Here is a 24,330-nt window from a genome sequence, read left to right on the forward strand (position 1 = left end):
TTGTCCTGTTTATGGGTGTGGGAATTTTTTGGTGAAATATTTGAAGTTGGACTTTTGACACAAATGTTGATTGATGAAAGATAATCTGCTAGTTTGGGTACTAATTTTGCAAAAGTGTGTTCTTGGAACTTCTTTAATATTTGTTTGTGTTAGAGAAAAGGCTGAATATGTTTACGAGTGCACTTATTCAAAATAAGGAATACTATTCAAGTTAGTTTAGAATACATTTGGGTATTAAAGTACGTATGAGAATGTGATATTTTATCAGTTTATTTTTTGGTTATTGGCTATCCTTTAAATTTATCATAATTCTGCTTATCAAACCATACAATTCATGTACAGTATAGAAATATGATCAGTTTATAGATACAGTACAGGCAGTCCTCAGGTTATGGCGGGGTTCCCTTCCTGGCAGGGTGCTGTAAGCCGAAAATTGCCTTAACCTGAATCATCATATTGAAATGGTAATAAATGGCACTTACAGGGCTGTTAGAGCACCATAAGTGCCATAAGTCCGGGTTACAGCACTGTAAATCCACTCACAGACTGAAAAATTGTGTTAACAGCTCCATGAGCCAATCACCGTAAGTCCGGAATGATGTGACCCAAACCTGACGTAACCCGGGGACTGCTTGTACCTATAAACTTATAATCAATTTGTCATTCCATTTTGTTGAAATATTGAATAAGCTGGACATCTCCTGCAGATGGGAATGTCCTTTGGTGGTGGTAATGGTGGAGGTGTTGGTGATGGTGTTGGTGTTGGTGGACTGAGGATGAGATTCGGGAATCGTAGTGGAGGAGCAACAGCAGGAGCTCCATGCATCTACACCTCAAGCCACAAGTTGCATCACTGTCCCTACTGTACCTCATACACAAGGAAGGCTTCTTATGTGTCATCCTTTGTGCTCTCTGCAACAGGACACCATCTCAGTGCTTAAGGGAAATATCTTAAATTATTTTTTCTTGTTGCTTAGGTTTGAGTTTGTCCATATGTGCTTCTTGCATACAAGTTTTGATAAGCATACGCTTTTTTCTTTACAAGTTTGTGCTTGATATTTTCCTTTGTGCAATTTTAGGTACTGCATCAAATGTGTTTTTGTTTTGAGCATATTTTCATTGGGTAGACTTGATGGAGTTGAAAAAATAGAGAGCCATATGTATTTTTTTTTTTTTAATAGGATTTTCTTCTCAGAAAGGGATGAAATCTTAGTAATTTAGACTAAAAGGCAAACATTAACCCTTAATGGACGGGGTAATAAATCAATATGAAGCACCCCAGGCCAGTAAAACTTTGAGGTTGGCCAATTTAGGAAAAAACACTGCAATGGAAAGAGGAAGATATGCAAATACACATGGTGTAAGAGTAAAAATTCTAAAAAGTTTTCCCTACTTTCCACGAGAAGTGGAAAATTACTATGTATTTACAAAACCTTGTGGGCCCTCTTTTACAAGACGATTTTACGAAGTTATACGGTACATGATTTTTCTAATAAATTAATTTATTTTATTTTGCAAAATTATAATTATAGCTCACACAATATCAAAACAGATAAGAAATAAAATTACTAGTAACAAACTGAGCATGTTTGTTGTAAAATATTTTCGTAAATTTACTGAGAATGAAGATGCAATAACTCTTTTGGATTTATACATGTTTTTTCTAATATTTCTTTGCAAAATTAATCTATAACTGACATACTGTATATTTATGAGCAAATTTACAAAAAGACGTCTTGTGAGACAGAGATTCACTATTTCCTATCTTGAAGTCAAGAACCCAACTGTCTCTCATGAGCCGCCCATTGGGTTTTAGCCAGTCTACAAGTTGCCATTAGTGAATTTATGAGTTATAGAAGTAATGGCACCTCTTTCCTGTCTTATTCCCCAAATCAATGGCACATAATATTGTTACTCACCATGAGTAACTCCATTCACCACCCAAAACCTACTATATTGCTACTCAGGTGAGCGTGTCCGTCCATTAAGGGCTAAAGCCCATAGTATTAATAACATGGCAAAGACTGTTTATAAATGTGTCAACCAAGTTTTACTGATATAGATTAGTCAGTAACTTGATTAAACCATATTCGATGAGATTCATTGCATTGAGAGAGTTTTGCATATGATATATGTAGCACTATATACATACTGGTTTTCTCAGCTTCCATAAATAGACTGTACTGCTAGTTACTATTTATTTCTTGATTTTCCTAAACCCCTATTAGACAATGGCAACAAGGGACTTTCATAGTGTACCAGTGAATGTTGTAGATTATTAAATGTTGGTAAAGTCTGTCATTCATGATTAGACTATGTATTATTTCTGTAGTTAATAGTTTTGATTTTGCAAGAAAAGTATGAATTCCATAAGGTTCAGATTTGTCAGTTAATGGTATAAAATACGTACCTGGTTATTGTGGCATGATTCCTTTTAATTTCCATTTCAATCCCATTTAATGGCAGTGTGCTTCTTTTTCATGCTTTGACATCATAGCATACTGGTGATGGAAGGTCAGTTTAGTTTTAATTCAAGAAATTACGTAACCAAACCATAATTTAGGAAAAGTTTTGTTTGGTGCTACATGTAACTTGATAAAGGGTATTACAAGAGTTATATTAGGTTGTTGCATGGATTTTTTTCTCTTTTGACATAGTGTATTAAGGAGGAAATATATATCCTGAAGTAATTGTGTGTGCGCGCGTGTGACCTGCGTGAGGTGTCATGCTAGTATATTGGTGAAAGGGAGAGATGTTAGGTTGGGTTATTGTGAAGTGCTCCCCTTTGGTAATTATGTTCAAAAGCAGAGGACATTGGGATAGGGATAACGGGAAACAGGATAAAGGAAAAGACTGAAAGAAGGGTGAAGCTTAACATTACTATTTAGGGTTTTGATATTTATTTATTTACATAAGTCAAGTGACATGTGAGAAAGTTGAAATTTGAAATGCATTTTAGCAAAGTACCCTGAAAAGTACTTATCAAGTCCTTGTAATATAAGTTTAGATACTATGGATTAATTTTTTCCTTACAGTAGTGTAAAAGATTCAGTCACTGATTCACAGAATCATTAAAAGATTTCATTTCACGAGTTGGAGACTGTCAGTTTCAGTTGTTGGTAGACCATCCAAGTTTAATGCACTGCCATGAGGCAGGAATGAATTTTAGAAGTGTTGTATTTACCTGTTCTCCATAGCCTCCCCTACGTTACCACTCTTTTTCTTACAATTATGCCAGCTGTTGATATTGATCATCATCCTGCTTTATGTTTGATCTTGTGAATGTCTGTTTGCATTGTATTTTTGTTAGTTGTTGGAATGTTGATACTGTATATTTTATGTCCATACATATTTGTTGTCATTATTGGTTTGTCCATGCAAGGCAACCTCTAGTGTTTTGGAAGAATCATTCAAACTTGGTATTTATTGGAGTTTTAAACAGCAGCTGAGGTTTAAAAAGCATGGTTCAGATATCTTGTGCTATCTAGTCAGTTTGTTAAGCTGTTACAAGTTTATGGTGACCTCATCTCCAACTACTGTCTCATATCAGAATTTACTGCTTTTCTTATGGCCCATGCATTAATAGTTAATTTTGTCCAGGTCCAGTAAGTTGTGCGGTGCTACTTCAGTGATGAAAAGAGAATACATACAGGCCTCTCGTTTTCAAGGTGTACATCCTAGCTGAGTGTTTGACACAGTTTAATATCCCAAAAACTTCTGACTAATGGCGTTAATAGACTGACTAAAGGAATTTGAAACCATTCATTACCTCTGGTAACTCTTGGTTAACACAGTTACCTTATCCTCAAGTTTGGTTAAAAGTTTTAGTAACAGATGGTTTGATTCCATGGTTAACACTCCTTGCAGGCTTTGTTATGCCATGAGGGTTACTTCCCTTTTTGCCCCTCCACAGAAAGGAGGTTAACCTCCCAAAGTCTGTCAGTTGGTCTTTCTCTTTTTACCCAAATGAAGAGTCAGATCATCTTTCTCTTGTATTTCAATCCTGTGTACTACAAACCTAGCCAATGGTGACTTAATCTAAAATTATTGGTAGGAAGCAACAAGTTTGTGGGATATACCAACTAGACTCTTCACTGTGTTGTTTGACCTCACAATGAGGTAGTTTGTCTGAGTAAAGGTTTTTACATGATTGGTTACTACTTAGGTCTAAATCCTAATCTTCCATAAGTTTCTCATTAGTTGTCAGTATATTTGGAGACATTCAACAGCTGGGACTGGCAATATAAGGGTTATGTAAAGTAATGGTTTGTTGAGTTATTCATTATTATATGAAAAATTACTGGAACTTGGATTTTTCCATAGGGTTTTATTTGATTAAGGAGAGTTTTATGTGTTTATTCATATAGTAGTAATTATGTTATACAGCTTTTTGTCTTGTATGGTCCTTGTAGCAAGTTGCTTCTTTTGATTTATTGGAATGATGAAATTAAAGTAAGTTGGGTGGTGTCCTCTACAGGTAGGATCAGCTAGTGACGCTGTGAAGACAGGTGATGGCGGAGGTAGAGGAATGCAACCCAGGAAGAGTTCTGCAAGCACTAAGATGCATATGTGTCCTTACTGCCCTTATTCAACACATGTTGTCACCAACTGGAGGAATCACATGCGCACCCACACTGGGGAAAAGCCTTACAAATGCCCGCATTGTTCTTATTCAGCCATCACCAAAGATAATTTAAAACGGCACATTCGTAATCACTCTGGTGAAAATTTATTGGAATGCAATGTTTGTAAATATACTTGCAACAGCAACAGCACAATGATGACTCATGTGATGGCGCATCATTCATACCAATCTCAGTAACATGTTTGTAATATTGAAAGCAATAGAAGTTAATTCATGTACTAATGGTTTAGAAGTGTTCACTCAAGTGTGCCAGGTTAGTTATATGTATAAGTAGTTTAGTAGTATTTGTATAGCCAGTTTTGGGTGGGGGAAAGGGGATTAAGTTCACATGTGTGAACATTGTTTGTTGGAAAGCTTGGTTCAGGCAGTAAAGAAGAGAGTCCTCTTTTTTTTCTTTTTACACCAGTTTGACTTATGAGTAATGGAAGGACATTTTTTAAATTGTAATTTAGTTAGGGCTGTTCATGTATGTTCTCACCTTTGGCGTTTCTCTAGACTGGGTATATTAAATCCTTTTAGACAGTACATGTTGACCTTGAGCATAAGTATTGTAGGAAGTACATTGGAGTGCTAACTTTATTGACTGCTGTGTTCCAGTGCTTAGTATAGTGACTGCCATGTTTCATCGTAATTGGTTTAATGTCTTTATATGGTTTTATCAGTCATTTACTATCTCATTATGATTGAATTGCTTTTGATTTTGAATTAACCATCTGTTAATTAAAAGACAGCAAAAAGTCTGTATGGTCACTCAGATGCTTCTGCAAATATACATAATTGTTTAAGTGTGTAGAGAATCAATACTATAACTTACTGTTTGCTAAGAGCATGACTGTTGCTTGGCTTTGCAGAATTCATGCTTTAGGTAGGTTGGTATTTTTGAGGGAAGGACCTTCCGCTTTTGTCTGTTACTATAACAGATATTGTGTGTGTGTTTGTGTGTTCTCACAGGTTATATGACTTTTCCCTGATGGCATGTTTTCTTGTCTGTCGTAAGATAAATATTACTACTGAAGTACAGTATTATAATATGTATGTATTGTCATGTATAACTCAGCCTTATTAAACACAAGGTACTGTGTTGCTCACATTTTATTTTCTTGAGATAAATGCCTTAATAGGTGATTAATATTGTATATTAATTGTAGGCCAAGCTTTAGTTGGATGGTGCCAGTATGAAGATCCAATCTGTGATGAACATTATTATTATAGAAGATAGTATGTAATGCTTCATTAGCATTTGGCAATACTGTATAAAGTTGAACAGTTTTTCTCTGATCTCAGTTCTTACCTTTTGAATACCCCCATATGTATAGTTCATTTTGTACATCTTACAGAACATGGCTTACATTCAACTTGTACTAAGTCATACAAATGTACTTCATCTTTATTTAATACAGGCAGTCCCTGGTTATTGGTGGGGGGTTCTGTTCTCTGCGGGGTGCTGATAAGCGAAAACCGCCATTAACAGAAACTCGGTGATTTATGGCGCTGATAACCAGTTCATGGCACTTCTGTTAATTATGTTATGGCGCTGATAAACCAGAACTCGGCGCGTTATGGCGCCATAAAACTGGATCGCCATTAACCGAGTCCGCCGATAACAGGGGACTGCCTTAATTGAAAAGGTCCCTGTTTATTGTGAGTCAAAATCATTTGTGTACTACAGTGTTTACAGTTCCTACTACACAATGTATGATAGATAGTAAATGTTAAATGACCAAATACATATTGGCAAATATATAACCATTTCTTTAGACCTGGTTTTACTTCTCGGACCCTCTTGGCATTTTTCTTGGATCATTTATATTTCTCCCTCAGAGAATGCTGTGAGACTCATTCAATCATTTGAAGCTTGTAAATGGGTGTACTCAAGCCCTTAGGTAAGATGGCCATTGATCCTTTTGGGTATCACTTCTACATACAACAACTGTGCAGAGCAGGCTGTTAATATTTTAATATACAGGAACAACATATCCTAGAAATGATTTGTCTTGAGGGATGGCCCCTTTCTGGGGAACTCCCCTGCTTCATCACCCACTAAACTTTTCACACACAAAGCCTCTGGTGAATGCTGACAAAAAATAGTTCTAGGGAAAATACTAAAACTTCTGATAGACAGGGAGGGAGTGAATGCTAAAAATATTTGTGGATTTTGAAAGCTTGAGTCTTTTAGGAAGGAATATAACTAGCCTTGGTTTATTGCAGTGTTAGTCAATGTGAATGAAGATGAAGGAAAATGATTGCATAGTCTTCTCTTCAAAGTGGTGATAAAAAGCAGGAGGGACAAAGTACAATAAGCATTAGTCATTGTGTATATATAGTTGGGCTGAGGACACAAAGTAAAACTTTGCTGTGGGAAATTTGTGCATATGGTGAATATAACAAATGGCTGAACACTAGAGACATTTATAAGGTTTTATAGAAAAAGAAATTTTGGACTCTGTAACTGCATTCAAAATATGTGATGCTATAATTTATAAGTTTAGCATTATATAACTTTGGTATTTGTAATAAGCATTCCACAATGGAATGACAAATACTATAAGAAGCGCACCGATATAATGGACTGTTGTATAGTATTGTACTTACGGATGTATCAAGTGTGAATTGAAAATATCAATTTGATGGTTTTTGCCTATGGATCGAGCACTGATCTGTTGTTTTCTAATCAGGTGCTATTATTGGGTACACCTTTATGGTATTGTTACGTAGCTAAGAACTGGGTATTTTACTAGTTCAAACTCAGAAAAACCCTCTTAAAAATGCTTATACCTGATTTTTTAATAGTTTTATCACAAAAAGTGCATTTAATCATGAAATTGATATGAAATTACAGTAATTTGTGGATATTTCTTATAGAAAAATACAGCAGATATGCCAATTTCCTACAAATGGTTAGATATGGTCCATAGAGAGATCTGCGAATGTCGAGAACGTGAATACAGTGGGTCCACTGTATCAATAAACAGCTGTTTACTGACGTTAGTTACCATAACTGACACACGTTTACTAAGAGTTGCGTTACAGTTGTCTTATTAAAAATGTGCTTATTTTCAGTGTAATTCCATAAATAAAATCAAATATGTACATTTTTATTCATCTGTCATTCAATGGAGAAAGTGTTAAGAAAGTATGCCACTAATTTGAAGCAGCAGGTAATTAAAGCTGTGGCTAAGAAACAAATGATGAACAGACTCCAAATCGATTTGGAGGCAAAACCAATGCCTACTGTAAAACTTAAAAAATCACACATGTACTGCTTCATTTAATTCAGACTTAAGAATTTTGGATGAATTGTAGTCAACCTGTACCGACATGAAGAACCAAATTGAGAAACAGCTGATTGCGACATCATTTACCATAAGTTAAACTTGCTGATTCATAGTGGTGGTGTCCTTAACCCTTAATGAATGGATAGCTTCTAGGAGTAGTAATAACAAGTTGGGGGTGGTGGATGGATTGATCCTGTAGATAAGCAATGTCAAGAATCGGGTGGGAAAGCAGTGCCAATACTTCTATAACCCATAAATTTACTAATGGCAACTTTTACATATTCATTTATATTAATTTTTATATACAGTGGACCCCCCGTATTCGCGTTCTCCGGATTTGCGGATTTCTCTCGGGAACGGTTCCCTGCATTATTCGCGGAAAATTCGCACATTTGCGGTATTTTTCTATGAGAAATATCCACTAATTCCTGTTTTTTTTTTTTTTTCTTTCAATTTCATCATAAAATGCACTTTTTGTGATAAAACTATTAAAAAAACCAAGTATGAAAATTTTTTGTGGGTTTTTCTTCAGTTTCAACTAACAAAATATGCTGTTTTTAGCCTTTTTATTGGGGTTCCAAACATTCGCGGGGTCTAACTATTCACGGGTGGGTCTGGTACGCATCCCCCACGAATACGGGGGACCACTGTACAGTTCTTTATTCATACTATACTAAACTTTGAACTTGTAACTGATTTAACTTGCAGACTCACTCACCTGTTTGAGGATTTTTCTAGCGACCGCATATAGTACAGGCAGCCCTTGGTTATTAGCGGACTCGGTTAAAGACGATCTGGTTTTATGGTGCTTGTTTAGAGCCATAAAATCAGCAATTTTTGGTGCCATAACCGGCCGAATTTCAGTTGATAATAGGGTTATGGCGCCATAAATCACCAAACTGGTTAATGGCGATGCGGTTTTATGGCGCCATAACAGGCCAAGGTTCAGTTATCGGCCCCATAAGGTGCTGAGGTTAAAGTTATGGCATCATAACATACCTAATAAAGTTGCCATTAACCAGTTATCTGCCCCATTAACCGAAACTTGGCGCCATAAATCACCGAGTTTCTGTTAATGGCGGTTTTCGCTTATCAGCACTGCCGAGTACGGAACAACCGCCGATAACCGGGACTGCCTGTAGCCATTATTCGCAGAAAATTCCCCTATTCAAGGTATTTTTCACTGAGAAATATTCACAAATTATTATTTGTTTTTTTCTTATATTTTTATGACTAAATGCACTACTATTTGTTATAAAACTACTAAAATACTCAGGTACAGGCAGTCCTCAGTTATTGACTGGGTTTCCATTCCCAAGGGGGTGCCAATAAGTGAAAACCTCCATTAACCGAAACTCAGCGATTTATGGAACCAATAATTGGAACTCGGCCTGTTATGGTGCCATAAATTCCGATATACGGCACTAGGCGAGCGCCATAAAACCGGATCGCCAATAACCGGGGACTGCCTGTATAAACATTTTTAGGTTGTGTGTGTGTGTGTGTTTTAACTATCAAAATAGGCAGTTCTAAGCATTTTTAGAGTGGTTTCAAGTATTCGTGGATATTAGCTTTAGGGGGAGGGGTGGGGGTTGTTCTTGTACCCATCTCCCGCGATTATTGGGGTTCTGCTGCACATTCATTATGGTATGCTATTGTCTGGAAGGGTAGGAAGTACCATAGCCAACAGTTTTACCTATCTGGTGCCTGACTGGTAGCTACAGTATGATGGTTTGTGGTTTTTAGGAAAGAAAGATATGACAAAGGTAACTTTATGGAGACAAAAGCCAAGTTACTGAACAATACTTGTTTACAGAGAGAGAGAGAGAGAGAGAGAGAGAGAGAGAGAGAGAGAGAGAGAGAGAGAGAGAGAGAGAGAGAGAGAGAGAGAGAGAATCTTCTATGCAGTTTAATTCTATAATCATTTTTATCATCTTTTGTATTTCAATAATTTTGAAGAAAGGAATTCATTCTATTCTTCAAGGAATTCATTCTATTCTTCAAGGAATTCATTTTATTCTTCATACAATCAGTAAAATATGTACACTATTAAAAACTACTAGTATATTGTATTCCAAAAACACACTTCAGAATGCAGCTAAAACCTGATTGGCTGGCTGGTTACCGTGGTGATCTGTTAGCCAAAGGTAGCCCCCTACTTATGGTCTATTTATAGACATTTCAATCACAAAATATGACTCTCTCTCTCTCTCTCTCTCTCTCTCTCTCTCTCTCTCTCTCTCTCTCTCTCTCTCTCTCTCTCTCTCTCTCTCTCTCTCTCTCTCTCTCTCACATCATGTTGACATTCCCTATAAGAAACTATTATTGGTATGACATTTAAAAGACAAAACTCAGGTTAGGGGCAGTGTTCATAATATTTCAGTTTTAACGACAAGTTCTTTATGCCAGGTGCAGAGTAGATTGTTAAAACTGAGACAAGTGTTTGAACAGTTACTTTTGCTAGAGTGGCTGTCTTTATTGGTTTAAGAAGAGTTCAGTTTTCTAAATATTGAGAATTTATTCAATGATAGTACCCAGGCACAGCAATAGGAGAAATTGCTTGCACAGTAATGGAAAAAATGTCTTGATACTATTCATTCTCTCTTCTCCGCCTCTTCTCTCTCTCTCTCTCTCTCTCTCTCTCCTCTCTCTCTCTCTCTCTCTCTCTCTCTCTCTCTCTCTCTCTGTGCTCCTCAGTACTTAATGTTATCACATTCTTATCAGATTTAGAATTGCCATTAAAATTTCTATATTTTTTTCAAACAACTGGGCAGAATTTTCAAGCTTTTTTTATATAAAGTTTACCTGTATCCTTAATGAATATATCTTAAGTTTTGTTATGACATGCATGTTCGTATGTATGTACAAATCAATCTGGAGATCTGAGTGTGAGACAGAGAATTCCCAACAGGTAATGATGGAGGAGCCAACACTTGAGAGAGAGACATCTGGAAGGAAGCAAGGATCTACCACTACACCAACTGCTTCAGGAATGCACAAGTGCCCCATTTGTCCATATAATACTGTCTACATAACCAATCTGAGGAACCATTTGCGTACCCACACTGGAGAGAAGCCATTTCATTGCAACCATTGTCCTTACAGAACTACTACAAAGCAGGCCCTCATGGAACACATCCGAACTCACACCGGAGAGAAACCATTTTCTTGTCCTTACTGTTCTTATAAAGCCAAATCCAAACAGAGTATCAAAAGGCATTTACATACACACACAGGAGATAAGCCTTTCATGTGCCAGTATTGTTCCTTCAGAACAAACCGGAAAAACTCTCTGAATGCCCATTTCGTGATTCACCATTCTGTATGAAATTTTGTTTTTTCTTTCTGCTACTTGTAGCTATTAATTGCCAGTTAAGACATAGAATAATTGGAGGACTGTGATCAATGTAATCAGTAGAAGTATTTAAGACTATTTTTTGAGCAGTAGTGATTGTATAAGCTTAATACTGTATATTGAAAATTCTTAGCCATTTTTATTCTAACTGGCAATCCTGTTTAGTTTTGTGCATAATGTGCTACTGTTGGAAATGGACATAACTCTTTTCAGACTTTATCATTGTTAGTTTCAATACTCAAGAGTTTATTTTGGGAATGCATATTTTATTTTTCTCCTTTCATTTTTGTACTTTACCATTTAGTATTAGATTTAATTTACTTATTGATAGGGAATGTTTTCAAATCAAAAATTAATATTCTCTTATTGAATAAATGCAATATTCCGACAAAAGTTAAGATATTGTAGATATTCAGGAAATAAATTCATGAAAGGAAGAGTTTTTTTTTCTCGTGTAGTTCTAGTATTCTAATTTATTGTTTTCAGTGTGAGTGTCAATCAGACAGTACAGTGGTACCTCGACATACTAAAGGCTCAACTTACGAAAAACTCGAGATACGAAAGCAAATACGAAAAATTTTACGGCTCTACATACGAAAATTGCTCAAGTTACGAAAGGTTGTTGCTGTAAAGTCCCGAGATTCGCCCGGACCACCGAGAACAATTTTAAAACCAGCGCCCCTCCAACTGAGTAAACTCACCACCATCCTCCCGCTCTCCCATTGGTTCCTGATGCTAGTCACCCCATAAGATCCTGCTCTCCTATTGGTCAGCATCTACCCCTTGTGCTTTATGTATTCTATTGGTAAAAGGATGCTGTAAATTGAAAAACTTATTCATGCAATACATTTAATAAAAAAAAAACATTAGGTAAAGATAGAATAAAGAATAGAAATGATTGGTTATTATACTGTTTGGTAGTTTCAGTAGTTAAAGAGAGAATAAAAATTTATGGCTTACTGTGTACTAGGAAAAGTGATTGCTTGGCGATCGTTCGGTACTCGTAAGTGCTGGATGTAAACAGAAGTTTGGAAAAAATTTTGTTTGTTTGTTTATTATAGTTAATGGTTACAGTGGACCCCCCGTATTCGCGTTCTCCGGATTCGCGGACTCACACATTCGCGGATTTCTCTCGGGAACGTTTCCCTGCATTATTCACGGAAAATTCGCGCATTCGCTGTATTTTTTATGAGAAATATCCGCAAATTCCTGGTTTTTGTTATCAATTTCATCATAAAATGCACTTTTTGTAATAAAACTATTAAAAAAAACAAGTATGAAAATTTTTAGTGGTTTTTCTCAATTTTTAACTAACAAAATAGGCTGTTTTTAGCATTTGTATAGGGGTTCCAAACATTCGCGGATTCTAACTACTCGCGGGGGGGTCTGGTACGCATCCCCCGCGAATACGGGGGGACCACTGTACTTAATAATTATTTGAAATGAGTACATACAGTACATTTAATAAAAAAATTGTGAATTAGATATTATAAAATATAAAATAAATTAGACTGCTATCATCGAAGCCAACAAATACTTATTTTTTAGAATTCTTCTGTTTTAATGTTACGTTACGTATATGTTTCATTATAGCTGTCAGTGACTTGGTATCTCCATTAGGTAAAGATAGAATAAAGAATACATAAATGAATGGTTATTATACTGTTTGGTAGTTTCATTAGTTGAAGAGAGATACTACTAATGAAAATTTATGGCTTACTGTGTCCTAGGAAAAGTGATTGCTTGGCGTTCGTTCAGTACTCGTAAGAGCTGAATGTAAACAAATGATTGGAAGTTTTTTTTTGTTTGTTTGTGTATTATAGTTAATGATTAATTAATAATTATTTGAAATGAGCACATACTGATTATGTATACATTTTATTGGCATATTCTAAGCTTTTAGCTTCTTAGGTTTAGATGTCAGAATCATAGACTAGGCTACAGTAGCAACCGCTAACATAGGCTAGGCTTATTGCTAAGGGACATATGCTAAAGTCCTAATATATTCAGTAAAAATGGGGTTGAACATTACATGCAGTTGAATATTACTCAAGTATGTACAGTATTTTGCCTTTTTGGAGTCATATTTCTTCCATCGGATCAGCGTCGTAGGGCTTAGAACGGATTAGGCATCTTACATGTAAAATGCTTTTCAAGGTACGAAAAACTCATGATACGAAGGCCGCCTCGGAACGGATTAATTTCGTATCTCGAGGTACCACTGTAATAGCATTAACCCTCTACATATTCACTCTCCCCCCCTCCCACCTGCTCCAACTCCTAGCTTCTTGTCTTGGGTTTGAATCATCAGAAGGCAATTTATCTATGTCCAAATCTGAATACATACTTTTATTTAGATTCTTGTTGGGAATGATTTTGAATGACTACCCTTGTGTTGCTGTAAATGTGATTCTGATTGCTCTTAGAACGTGAAGTTGGGGTGAGACAGCATACTTTCTCATCACTTGTAGAATTATGTACATAGTTGAGTGTGGCAAAAGTCTTGTTAAACTTGGCTCTCTGTTATTGGGCCTGATCTTGACAAACTGACAAAGTTTGCATTCAGGCAGATATTCTAGACATGTTTATGAAAAAATAGCAATATTGATCCTCCCCTGTAGGATCTCAGTGAAGAGTGGGAATCTATCATTAACAAATTTAGAAACTTCTAATGGTTACGAAAGAATATGAAAAATGACAGTGGAAATTAACATGGACATGTACTGTATGCTCCATCCAAGAAGAGTAAAAAGTCCTGTATCCAGCCATTTGGCACCCCATTAATATGGCAACAGAAAAGATGCAAGAGAATTTCAAGCTGAACTAGCCATTATACTTTTGAATCATAGAAGTCTACTTTGTTCACAAAAGTGAAAGGAGAATGCCAACCATGGTTCCAGAATTAAAATTAAGGTTAGGTCCTACACAAGGTTTACCGCCAAAATTTAGTGTGTTGTTTTCTAAAACATCAAAGAAATACAAGGCATAAAAGGTGGTACAAAAATATTATTGGAATGATTAAGGTTGAGTTATTCCAGCATACATGACTGGGAGATACAGTGGCAGTCCCCATTCCAGCAGCACACCTTAAGTCAGTGTTTATTAATAGTAAATAGGCGCTATTAACAGTGCTTATGACACCATAAGTAGGGATCTATTTTTATTGTAAGCGCCATTAACGATGCTGTAACTTGATTACGGTACCTATTCTCAATAAATGTATTTAAAAGGTGCCATAAGATCAGAACGCCACTAGTCAGTGCTGCTGTACAACTAGTGGCCCGCTGCCCTGTATATCAAATCTCAAAAAGGGATTTTGACGAAGGAAAAATCTATTTCTGGGTGATTGGCTCGTGTCGCCCTATGAAAGTATCCTTAATATCATTCTTTCTAGGTAAAATTAGCCTAAAATTACCAGAGAAAAACAAAATTAAGAAAATGTCAGTAAAACTGACTCGCTCACTCTTAAAAAGAAGTGTCGGTATGATATAGGGGCGAGTGTGGAACACTACCACGAGACAAACACCAATTAGAACTTCCCTATCAGAATCCCCCAAGAGAGAGCTGATACCAACGGGCGATGCAGCCTCTACTACTACTACTAGAGGGACGCCACGGACTGCAGCGCCCCTAGCGGACATCCTTAAATAAACATAAATACATCTTGTCCTGCAAGGGGGGGAAAACAAACCTAAAAAGGGGATGGGGTTTTCATAGGGCGACACGAGCCAATCACCCAGAAATAAAAGTACTACAGAGGCAGGAAATAGAGATATAGTACATATGTCTATCTGTATCAAACACAATGGAAACTATACTTCAATCTTGGGCATGTATTTAAGAAATGCTGTAGTAAGGTGTGTATAATTTGTGTGTTTAGATCACGCCACAAACTGAAATTGGACCTGCATCACCCTTAAATTCACTATTGTTGGCCTGAATGTGATGACAGGCTCAAAGAATGTTCATACATACTATACAATGCAGTGTTAAAATCTGCTTGTGACTATGACAGGAATGGCAGCAAGAGGCTAAACTGGCATTGAAATCCAGGAAAAAATCCACCTACAACACAATTGAAAATAGCCAGTTTCCCAGTCTCCAGTGCTCCTACCTTGCAAAATAATGACAAAGATAAGATACAACATTTTACAGAGAAAATCCAAATTCCTCTGAGAAGCAAAATCTTAATGTAATATGAAGCAGCTGCTGGTCATTGAGCGTTTGTTACACTTCAGTGAGTCAGACCTTCATTGTAGACTAATTCTGAGAAAAAATATGAAAAGACAACAGTATAAGTGAAACTAGAGCAAAAGTATAAAATTGAAAATAAAAAAACAAAAGTGGGAAAGATAAAATGTTGAAATAAAATTGTAATAACCTACAAAGTAAATCACCCAGTTTAAAAACTCAATACGTACCAGACTATCCCCACACAATACCTACTATAATTATATCATTCAGTGGAACAATAACAGGCGCAAAGTTCATACACAGCTTAGAAAAGTCCAACAACTCCTTAAAGAATATCAGCCAATTGCTATATACTATTTACAACAGGCAAACAGTGTTATTGGCAACTATATTGCAGCATCTTCAAACCATGCAGAATGTACTAGCCAGGAGGTGGAGTCTAAATGCTAAACATACGAATGTAACATACAACAAAATAATAAAAATTAAAACCTTAGCTATAAAGCTTCACCTTCAATACATTAGTAATGCTTTCTTAATAGTAATTACGTGTACATGTAATTTATGGAACCTCCTGATAAATATTGCATAAGTCTTGTACATACTTTATTAAGCAATTTTCATCAGCTTTTATTAACAACATATGACACTGACTGCCCAAAATCATTCTGTTCCTATGTTGTAGACAACTTTTGATTGGAATACAATACAGTACACGTATGTGATGCTCTCTTTAATAGTGATTAGTACTTTCCAATGTATTGTTAACATGTCTGCAAAGCAGCATAACTACATGTATTCCAAGATATAATCACTACAAAACATGAGACATTATGGTAGTTAACCTTGAGTGAAGTCCCCATATCAATACACAGAAGAGAGCCAGAAAGCACAACAGAATGACTACATATGTAAGATGCTAAACAGGAATGTGTAGTAATGCTCTAGTAATAGATATGTTAAACCATCATGCAAGAAGGTCTTGGCAAAATACAAAAAAAAAAGTACAAAGAGAAAAAGTATCTTTGGGGAAATATGTCTTGCGTATATTTCCAGTTGTACCCCTTGCAGATGAATGGCAAAGATTTTGCAAGATTAACACCTGTAATGTATATTTTTATGCTGCAGTGATAAATATTTTGTATGCTGTACACATAAATGAAGAAATATTTTTTTATGTCTTTTAATAGGCTTCAATTACATTATCAGATGTGAAAGCTAACATACACAGAGAGAGAGAGAGAGAGAGAGAGAGAGAGAGAGAGAGAGAGAGAGAGAGAGAGAGAGAGAGAGAGAGATTCAATTATAGATATGATGCTTCAAAATGATGTATAATGGTTATGACTAGGGAGACAAGAAAACTTTTTTCTTTTTCTTTCTTTTTTAATAATTTATTTTTTTGTGTGCTGGTGCTTCTTTTGTTTTGATGGCAAATATGGTATTTGGTGAATTTAACCCAACTTACTATGATGCTACTACATACTTAGATTTGGCAAAAACTTGACATTTGGAATTTCACTTTGAGGATTGCAGATGTCTTGTACAGGTAATGACGTAATGGAAGCCCTTCTTTTCTCTCTCTCTCTCTCTCTTAAAAGTTATTTCTTCTTTGTAACATTTTCTTTATGAACTTTTGTTTTAGCTCACAATAACTCTTGAAGTCATTTAAGGCCCTTTTAAACAAGCACTGTGGGGTACTTTTTTTCAGATGCTAGATGATCTCTTCCTATTCCTGTTACAGAGTCCCCGGTTATCGGCAGGGTTCTGTTCCAATGACCTGATGATAAGTGAAAATCGGCAGTTTAAGGCACCGATAACCGGGTTTTGGCGTGCTGATAACTGGTTAATGGCACCTTTGTTAGGTATGTATGTAGTATTGGCACCGATAATGGAAATTGGCGCAGAAAATCAATCTGCCATTTTCGGCCCTAGACAAGCCCCTTAAAACCGGATTGCCGATAACCGAATTGGCTGATAACTGGGAGGCTGCTTGTACTATACAGGCAGTCCCTGGTTATTGGCGATCCATTTTTATGAGGCTTGTCTAGCGCCGAAAATCACTGGTGCCAGTTTCAGGTTATTGGCACTGATACATATGTAACAGAGTTGCCATTAATTGGTTATCAGTGCCATAAGGGCTAAAAATTGCCAATTTTCAGTTGTCAGCGATTTTTGCTTATCATCAAGCCATTGGAACATAACCCCCGATGATAACCAGGGTCTGCCTGTATTACAATATACTGTGCGTATTTTTATTCTTCATTTTCATTCATTCTTTTACTTCTCTCTCTCTCTCTCTCTCTCTGTCAGTCTACTTTCTTAAAAAGAAGCTTTTCCAATATAGTACATGATTCAACCTTCTAGGTTACTATAGTAGATTCACATCAACCGTGCATCTGATGTCTAGGCCAGTCCCTCATGACGCTCCTGATTGGCTGTTGATAAGCCAATCACAGGGTTGGCAACTCTGTCTCTCGACAAAGTTCACATAGGCAGGATCTATGTTCCACTTCTCCTGAGGGATACTTTTGAAAGACGTATCCCTCAGGGAAGGTAGAATATACATCCTGCCTATGTGAACTCTCGAGAGAGACTGAGAGTTGCCAACCCTGTGATTGGTTTATAAACAGCCAATCAGGAGCGTCAAAAGGGACTGGCCTAGACATCAGATGCACGGTTGATGTGAATCTACTATAGTACTGCAATTGACTCTCAGACTCTCTTTCTTCATAGGTTGTATGCATGTTTTGACTGAATTCCCACCTGGATTTCCTTGGCCCTTTTTTTGCCCTTTACGTGTCAATTCTCCATTTACCTTTTGTTCATATGCAGAACAAATCCTCGGTCTTAACAATAGGATAACTGTCAAATTTTCACTCAATGGGAAATACAGAATGGTATAAAGTCTTGAAAAGAAACCCCTTAAATATTAAAGTTTTGTCGGATTGTTCAACAATGACAGTTTATTGAGTTGTTACATTTTTAATGGTGTGATGCATTAAATAAGATCTGTAATGCTTATTAAGACCAAAGATTTTGTTTGAGGTCTGTGAGACTTGAAAAATTTAAACTATCAAATATGTAATAATAATAATAATTCATTGATTACAAATGTTTACCAAAATTTTGTATTAAGTTATTGTCAGTTTATTGTGAACCATATAAGTTGAAAGATGCAATCAGGGGAGTAGAATGTAGAATGGAAGTTTTGAATGGGATCTTCCATTTTTTTATGCTTAACATTCATCAATGCAGTATACATGTACAGTGCACATTATTATGAATGTGAGTTTGCATATCTTCACCTTTATATACATAATTATGTCATTTATCAGTAGTATATTCAGAAAATGCACTGTAATTGACCTTATAAATACAGTCTTGCCTGTTTTATGTACCTAGTTAATTAAAATAAAAAGAACGACTATTATCATATTCTAAAGTGTTTGTTGGGATGGTGTGTTGTCTACAGGTGAGGAAGACTACAGTCAGGAGAGGAAGGTTAGGCCTTGGAATCCAGAGTTTGCCAGTAAATGTGACTGGTGGAAGGAGCACAAATGCCTCTCCTACGACACCCGGTGCTATCTTCACAGCCAGTGCTACTCCATCTTCAGTTCCGAGGATTCATCATTGTTCTTACTGTACCTACTCTTCACCTGTGACGACCAATCTCAAGAACCATTTGCGCACTCATACCCAAGAAAAGCCCTATGTGTGCCCATATTGTCCTTACAGTGCCATTACCAAGCAGACACTAGATGACCATCTACCTATTCATACAGGAGAGAGACCCTTTGCATGTCCTCATTGTCCTCACACAGCAGTTTCTAAAAAGAGGCTTAAAAGACATATGATTACACACAACAAGGTTGACTCTTTATTCAGTTGATATTATTATTTGTTGCATTCATTCCCTCAAGAATGGAAACCATACAGTTTTACTAAAAAAGTGTTGTCGCTAGTTTCTAGTTAAATAACTGCCATGCCTTTTTTTTAAAGTTATATATAGTAGATTACTAAGTGATCCCAAATGATCTATTATATCTTTTTTTAATAGTTGCTAGCCCACAACTCCCAATTTCATGTTGAAGAAAGTGTTAGTGGTCAGTAGTTGCAGTGTTTAGAATGGTTATATTATTTTTAATCTATTTATATAGCGTATTAGACTTGGGATTGATGTCTCATTACTGGAAGGCTTGAAGTCTTTTGTTTTTTTAATTAGTCTTCCCCCCATATATCATGATTTTACTGAATTCCACATAGTACAACTTTTTAGTATGTTACCTAAAAGTTTCTTCAAATGATTTAATGCTGACGGACAAGAAGCTGTCTTTTCTCTTTGTAGAATTGAGGTGACCACAACTAGAAGAAATTGTCCGATCAACCTAGCTGTTTTCTATATACCTATGTTCAGTGTATCATGATTGTAGTTCATGATTGTAGTTTGCTTAGTTTAAAGCATGGATTTATGTCAAAGGTTAATGTTACATATGGTTTCACTTTACTACACTACCCTAAAACAATGCTCCTTGTACATTTTTTTATAATATGCTTACATTTTTATCTATTTATTTATTAATTTGTAAATTTTTTCTTGTTTAATACAGCGTTTCCTATTACCTTCTGTTACTTCTTTCAAATAAACACTATATTCTTTGGCAGCTGCAATTTCATGTCAGTGGCCCCTGTAGACATTTTCCATATGGATAGGGTTCATGCTTCTGAATAATAATAATGATAATAATGCTAGAGCTCAAGTCACATATACATACTACTGGGTAGATTGCCACACATACTCAGTAGATTTCCACACATATTCAGTGTGTGGTTGGGAGATACTGGCTATTGTTAAATAAAACTTAAAAAATCAATAGGATATTTCACCTTGCGTGTGAATGTATTTTTAGAGAATTTATTTTTAAAAATGTCTCTTCCTCCTAAGATACTAATTGAGAGTGCTAATGTTGTATTGTGTAGTATTCTTGTTAAAAAAATAGCAATGCATTTTCTATATACTACATTCGTCTTGATACTGTTAGTATTCTGCTTCTACCATAACACTGTAGAGCTCTGTATCAAACATTTTGTGTGTTCTTGATGTCTTTGAGAAAAACTGCATTCAGTCATCACATTAAATGATATGGTGCCTCAGTGGCGTGGTTAGTATGGTGTTGGCGTGCCACCTTGGTGGTGAGAGTTCGAATCTCGAGCATTCCATTGAGGAGCGAGAGTTGTGTATTTCTGGTGATAGAAGTTCACTCTCGACGTGGTTCAGAAGTTATGTAAAGCCGTTGGTCCCATTGCTGATTAACCACTGGTTCCATGCAATGTAAAATCACCATACAAACAAACATTAAGTGACATATTGAAAATTGAATCTTGCAATGTGCATTATGTAAGATTTTTGTAAGTTAAGTGCAACATACAGAAAATCTCAGATAACTTGAGGTCAAGCCTTAATGACAACATGAAGCTGTAAACTAATAGGGTTATCTGTTATTGTTGTAAGCAAGAGCTTATGCTGCCTATATAATTCTATAAAGAAAAGAAAATTATATTGAATATTCTTACACTATAATGTATTTTAAACCATTTATTGAGTTACTACTTTTATTTTTAAGGACTTAGTAATTAGGCTGAACTGCTGTATACAGTACTATGTGAAAGTATGTAATGGTGAATTAATTCTCACTTTGCAAATAAATGGAAAATGTGCCTAACATATAATCATGTCATAAGAAAAATGAAAGATACAGTTTTGTATCAAGTAAGTTTTTTTTTTAAATATTACCCATGTACTGGCTTTCATTCATCAATAAAAGTAATTTTTAAAATTATTTTTTATTACTAACCTCACTTTGTAGTATTTATCATTTAAAGTGCATTTAGTAGTAAATGTATTAGTTGAAGTTAATTATAGAAGTAGATAAGATGAAGTACTTGTCTGGAGTTTTGCGTTCTTAAGTTGGGCGTCCTTCGCAGGTCAAGACGAGTGGTGGAGCGTGGCTGCATCTGAGAGAGGATGGTTTTGGCACAGTTACTGATTCCTTGCCTGGTCAGAGCACCACTGTTACAACTGGCATCTGCAGCATCAAGAAACACACTTGCCCCAGTTGCCCATATTCTTCAAATATTACCACAAATTTTAAAAACCACTTGCGTACCCATACAAGAGAGAAGCCATTTGCATGTACTTACTGTTCTTATCGGTCTACAACCAAGGATCATCTTTTGAAGCACATGTGTACCCACACAGGAGAAAGACCCTATGCATGCCCATACTGCCCCCATCGTTCCGTTCAGAAAGGCCATCTAAAAGCCCACATTTTAACCCACTCTCACACTAATTCTTGAAATCTGGATGATATTGCACATTGTAAAGAATTAAAATATGCAGTAGTATTTTACTTTTAAACATACAGCCAGGTACATATAAACATGTTTTATCAGTATTTTGGTCAGTATTGAAAGAATGCAAAAGTTGTCTGTCTTGCAAGTTAGCATATTAATAGGAGGCTCTTTAATTTGTACCGAGTCTGATGTGTTACCAATTTTTGCAATTGCAACATTTATCATTAACCAGTTTTGACTGCCCCCTCAAACTTTTTTATGGCTTAACCAGCATAAGGATTTATATTAATAGGCACCAAAAGACTTGGAAGAGCCAGACCTACAAAGTAGAGAACAATTATGAGGGAGGCTGGAGATGAGTAAAGATTTGTAGATGATGAAGCAAAGGAAATATGTACTAGTGGTAAAATTTCACATAGGCCCTTGCGTTTCATGGTGCTGGAAGCAATGATGATGTTATTTTGTTGTGTCTCTTATCTTGTGCATAACAAGGTCATATTGTAAACATGTTCAAGAAAAATATATATACTACTAGATAATATTACTGATGCAATTCTCCTTTAAAAGAAACATTGTACTCTATGCTGTTCAGTGTCCTCACTGCCAAAAGAGACTGTATTTAGGAAAAAATGTCATAATAGCATATTTAGAGGTGTATAGGTTCTCAAAATGGTAGGTACCATAGGGTAAGTGAATTTAGATGTCAGATATGTTTTTCTGATAGAATTTAATGTGATTTCGAAGCTTTTGTTTGCACTCCCGTCACAAGTATTTTGTTAACTCATTACCTACATCATTGTCCAGTCTATTTCATATATACAATACGTATTAGTATTACAGATGAAACCTATTCATATGGAACAAGCACACAGGTGCCATTGACTTGAAATTCACGCTTCCAAAGAATATGATTTTCATTAGGAAGAAGTTGGAGAAAGTAAAGAGAAATATAGAAAGAAGAGATCCTACTTATTGAAAAGAATAAAAATTAATAGATAAAAATGTATTAAAATGCAAGGAGAATAGTAACAGATAGTAATATAACTGTAATAAGAACTTTGCGTTGAAGAATTGTATTGAAATATTGTGTACATCTCCAGAGTTATATATATATTGTTTCTATAATTATGCTAGTTTTCACACCTATGTAATTAGTGTAAGGGAACATAACATTTTCAGTATTATCTGGTATCAATATTATGTTGCTAATAATTCTAGAAATATGTTTAGGAACAAACTTGAGTGAAAGTTAACTGGAATCTGTCTATTGTTTATTTTACTATGCCTAGGGCAATTAAAAGTTTGGTTTGAATTAGGTATTGCTCTCGGAGTTATATCTGCACTTGCATTGCAGTGAAGTTATCTCGGAAAAATTACTTTCTTTGCTTTGCTCTCAAGCTTGTTTAGGAAGCTGTTTTGGTTCTGTTCTTCCATTTCTGTGAAGATGTATTAGTTATGATACTTTTTCATATACATATATAAAGTGGCACCAGCTGAGTCTTGTATATGATGTAAGTTGTACTTGATAAAAAAGTGCCTTGTTGGCCCTTATTGTTTTTACATTATATTTTTATGAACTGGACTTGATGCTCTGCCCAATAATAATTTACTCATCTAAAGAGCTAAATTTTGTATATTTGGGACTATCATAAGTTTGAGATAATTTTCTTCCTTCATTGTACATAGAGCTGTATGGTATCCTGTATACTGTACATATGTTGTAAAAGTTTGTAAAAGGCCCTGGTGAGGCTTATAGCACAGATGAAAGTATATCTGTCTCATTTGGGTTTCCTCTAAGCATCAGATGAGTTCATTTGTGTGAAAAAGTCTTTTTATTAGTTTTCTTAAAAGTTGGCATCAGTTCTATTTAATCATAGAATAAGAGGTACAATATTAAACTGTATAGATTGCAAGTACACTGTCCATACTTGTCAGGATTCTTTAATGATAGCTTATAGTTCATATATGCATTAAACACATGTTACTTTACGTTCATAAGTTGGGCGTCCTCCACAGGTCAAGACGAGTGATGGAGTGCAGCCGTTTCCCAGGAAGGATATCTCTACCACAGGCACTTGGCCGAGTCAGGACATCACTGCCACTACTGGCAGGGACAAATCAAAGAAACACACTTGCCCATACTGTTCTTACTCCTCAAGTGTCACAACTAATTTGAAAAATCACTTGCGTACCCACACAAGAGAGAAACCGTTTGCTTGTACTGTATGTTCTTATCGCTCAACTACCAAGGATCACCTAGTGAAGCATATGTGCATTCATACTGGACTAAGGCCATATGCTTGTCCATATTGTTCTCATCGCTCTGTCCAGAAAGGAAACTTGAAAAGTCACATTTGGATGCATCACTCTGGGGCAAAATAGGTTTTTTTTTTTTTTTTTTTTTTTTTCTCCCTACTTTTAACTGATTTTGGAGGTAACTCTTAAGTAGACTTCTTTTAAAACATAAGAAGGTACAGTATTAGGAAGCCTTGTCGTGTCTGTTCTGTCAT

The 24,330-nt window shown here is 35.8% G+C and overlaps 1 protein-coding gene across 30 annotated transcripts in view; it reads left to right on the top strand.

Moving 5' to 3' along the window:
- Positions 1-24,330, top strand: part of LOC135205669 (zinc finger and BTB domain-containing protein 17-like) — a 260,367-nt gene that overhangs the window by 114,736 nt on the left and 121,301 nt on the right. Inside the window, exon 6 of one of the 30 annotated variants that reach the window (XM_064236535.1) lies at positions 23,837-24,217. The exons of 24 other annotated variants lie outside the window; for them this stretch is intronic. In XM_064236535.1, coding sequence (XP_064092605.1) covers positions 23,837-24,202 — 366 coding nt within the window. In that variant the 3' untranslated portion in view covers positions 24,203-24,217. 5 more of the 30 variants (XM_064236532.1, XM_064236528.1, XM_064236527.1 and 2 more) reach the window with 5 other exon arrangements.

Source organism: Macrobrachium nipponense, chromosome 24 (genome assembly GCF_015104395.2).
Source record: "Macrobrachium nipponense isolate FS-2020 chromosome 24, ASM1510439v2, whole genome shotgun sequence".
NCBI lineage: Eukaryota > Metazoa > Arthropoda > Malacostraca > Decapoda > Palaemonidae > Macrobrachium > Macrobrachium nipponense.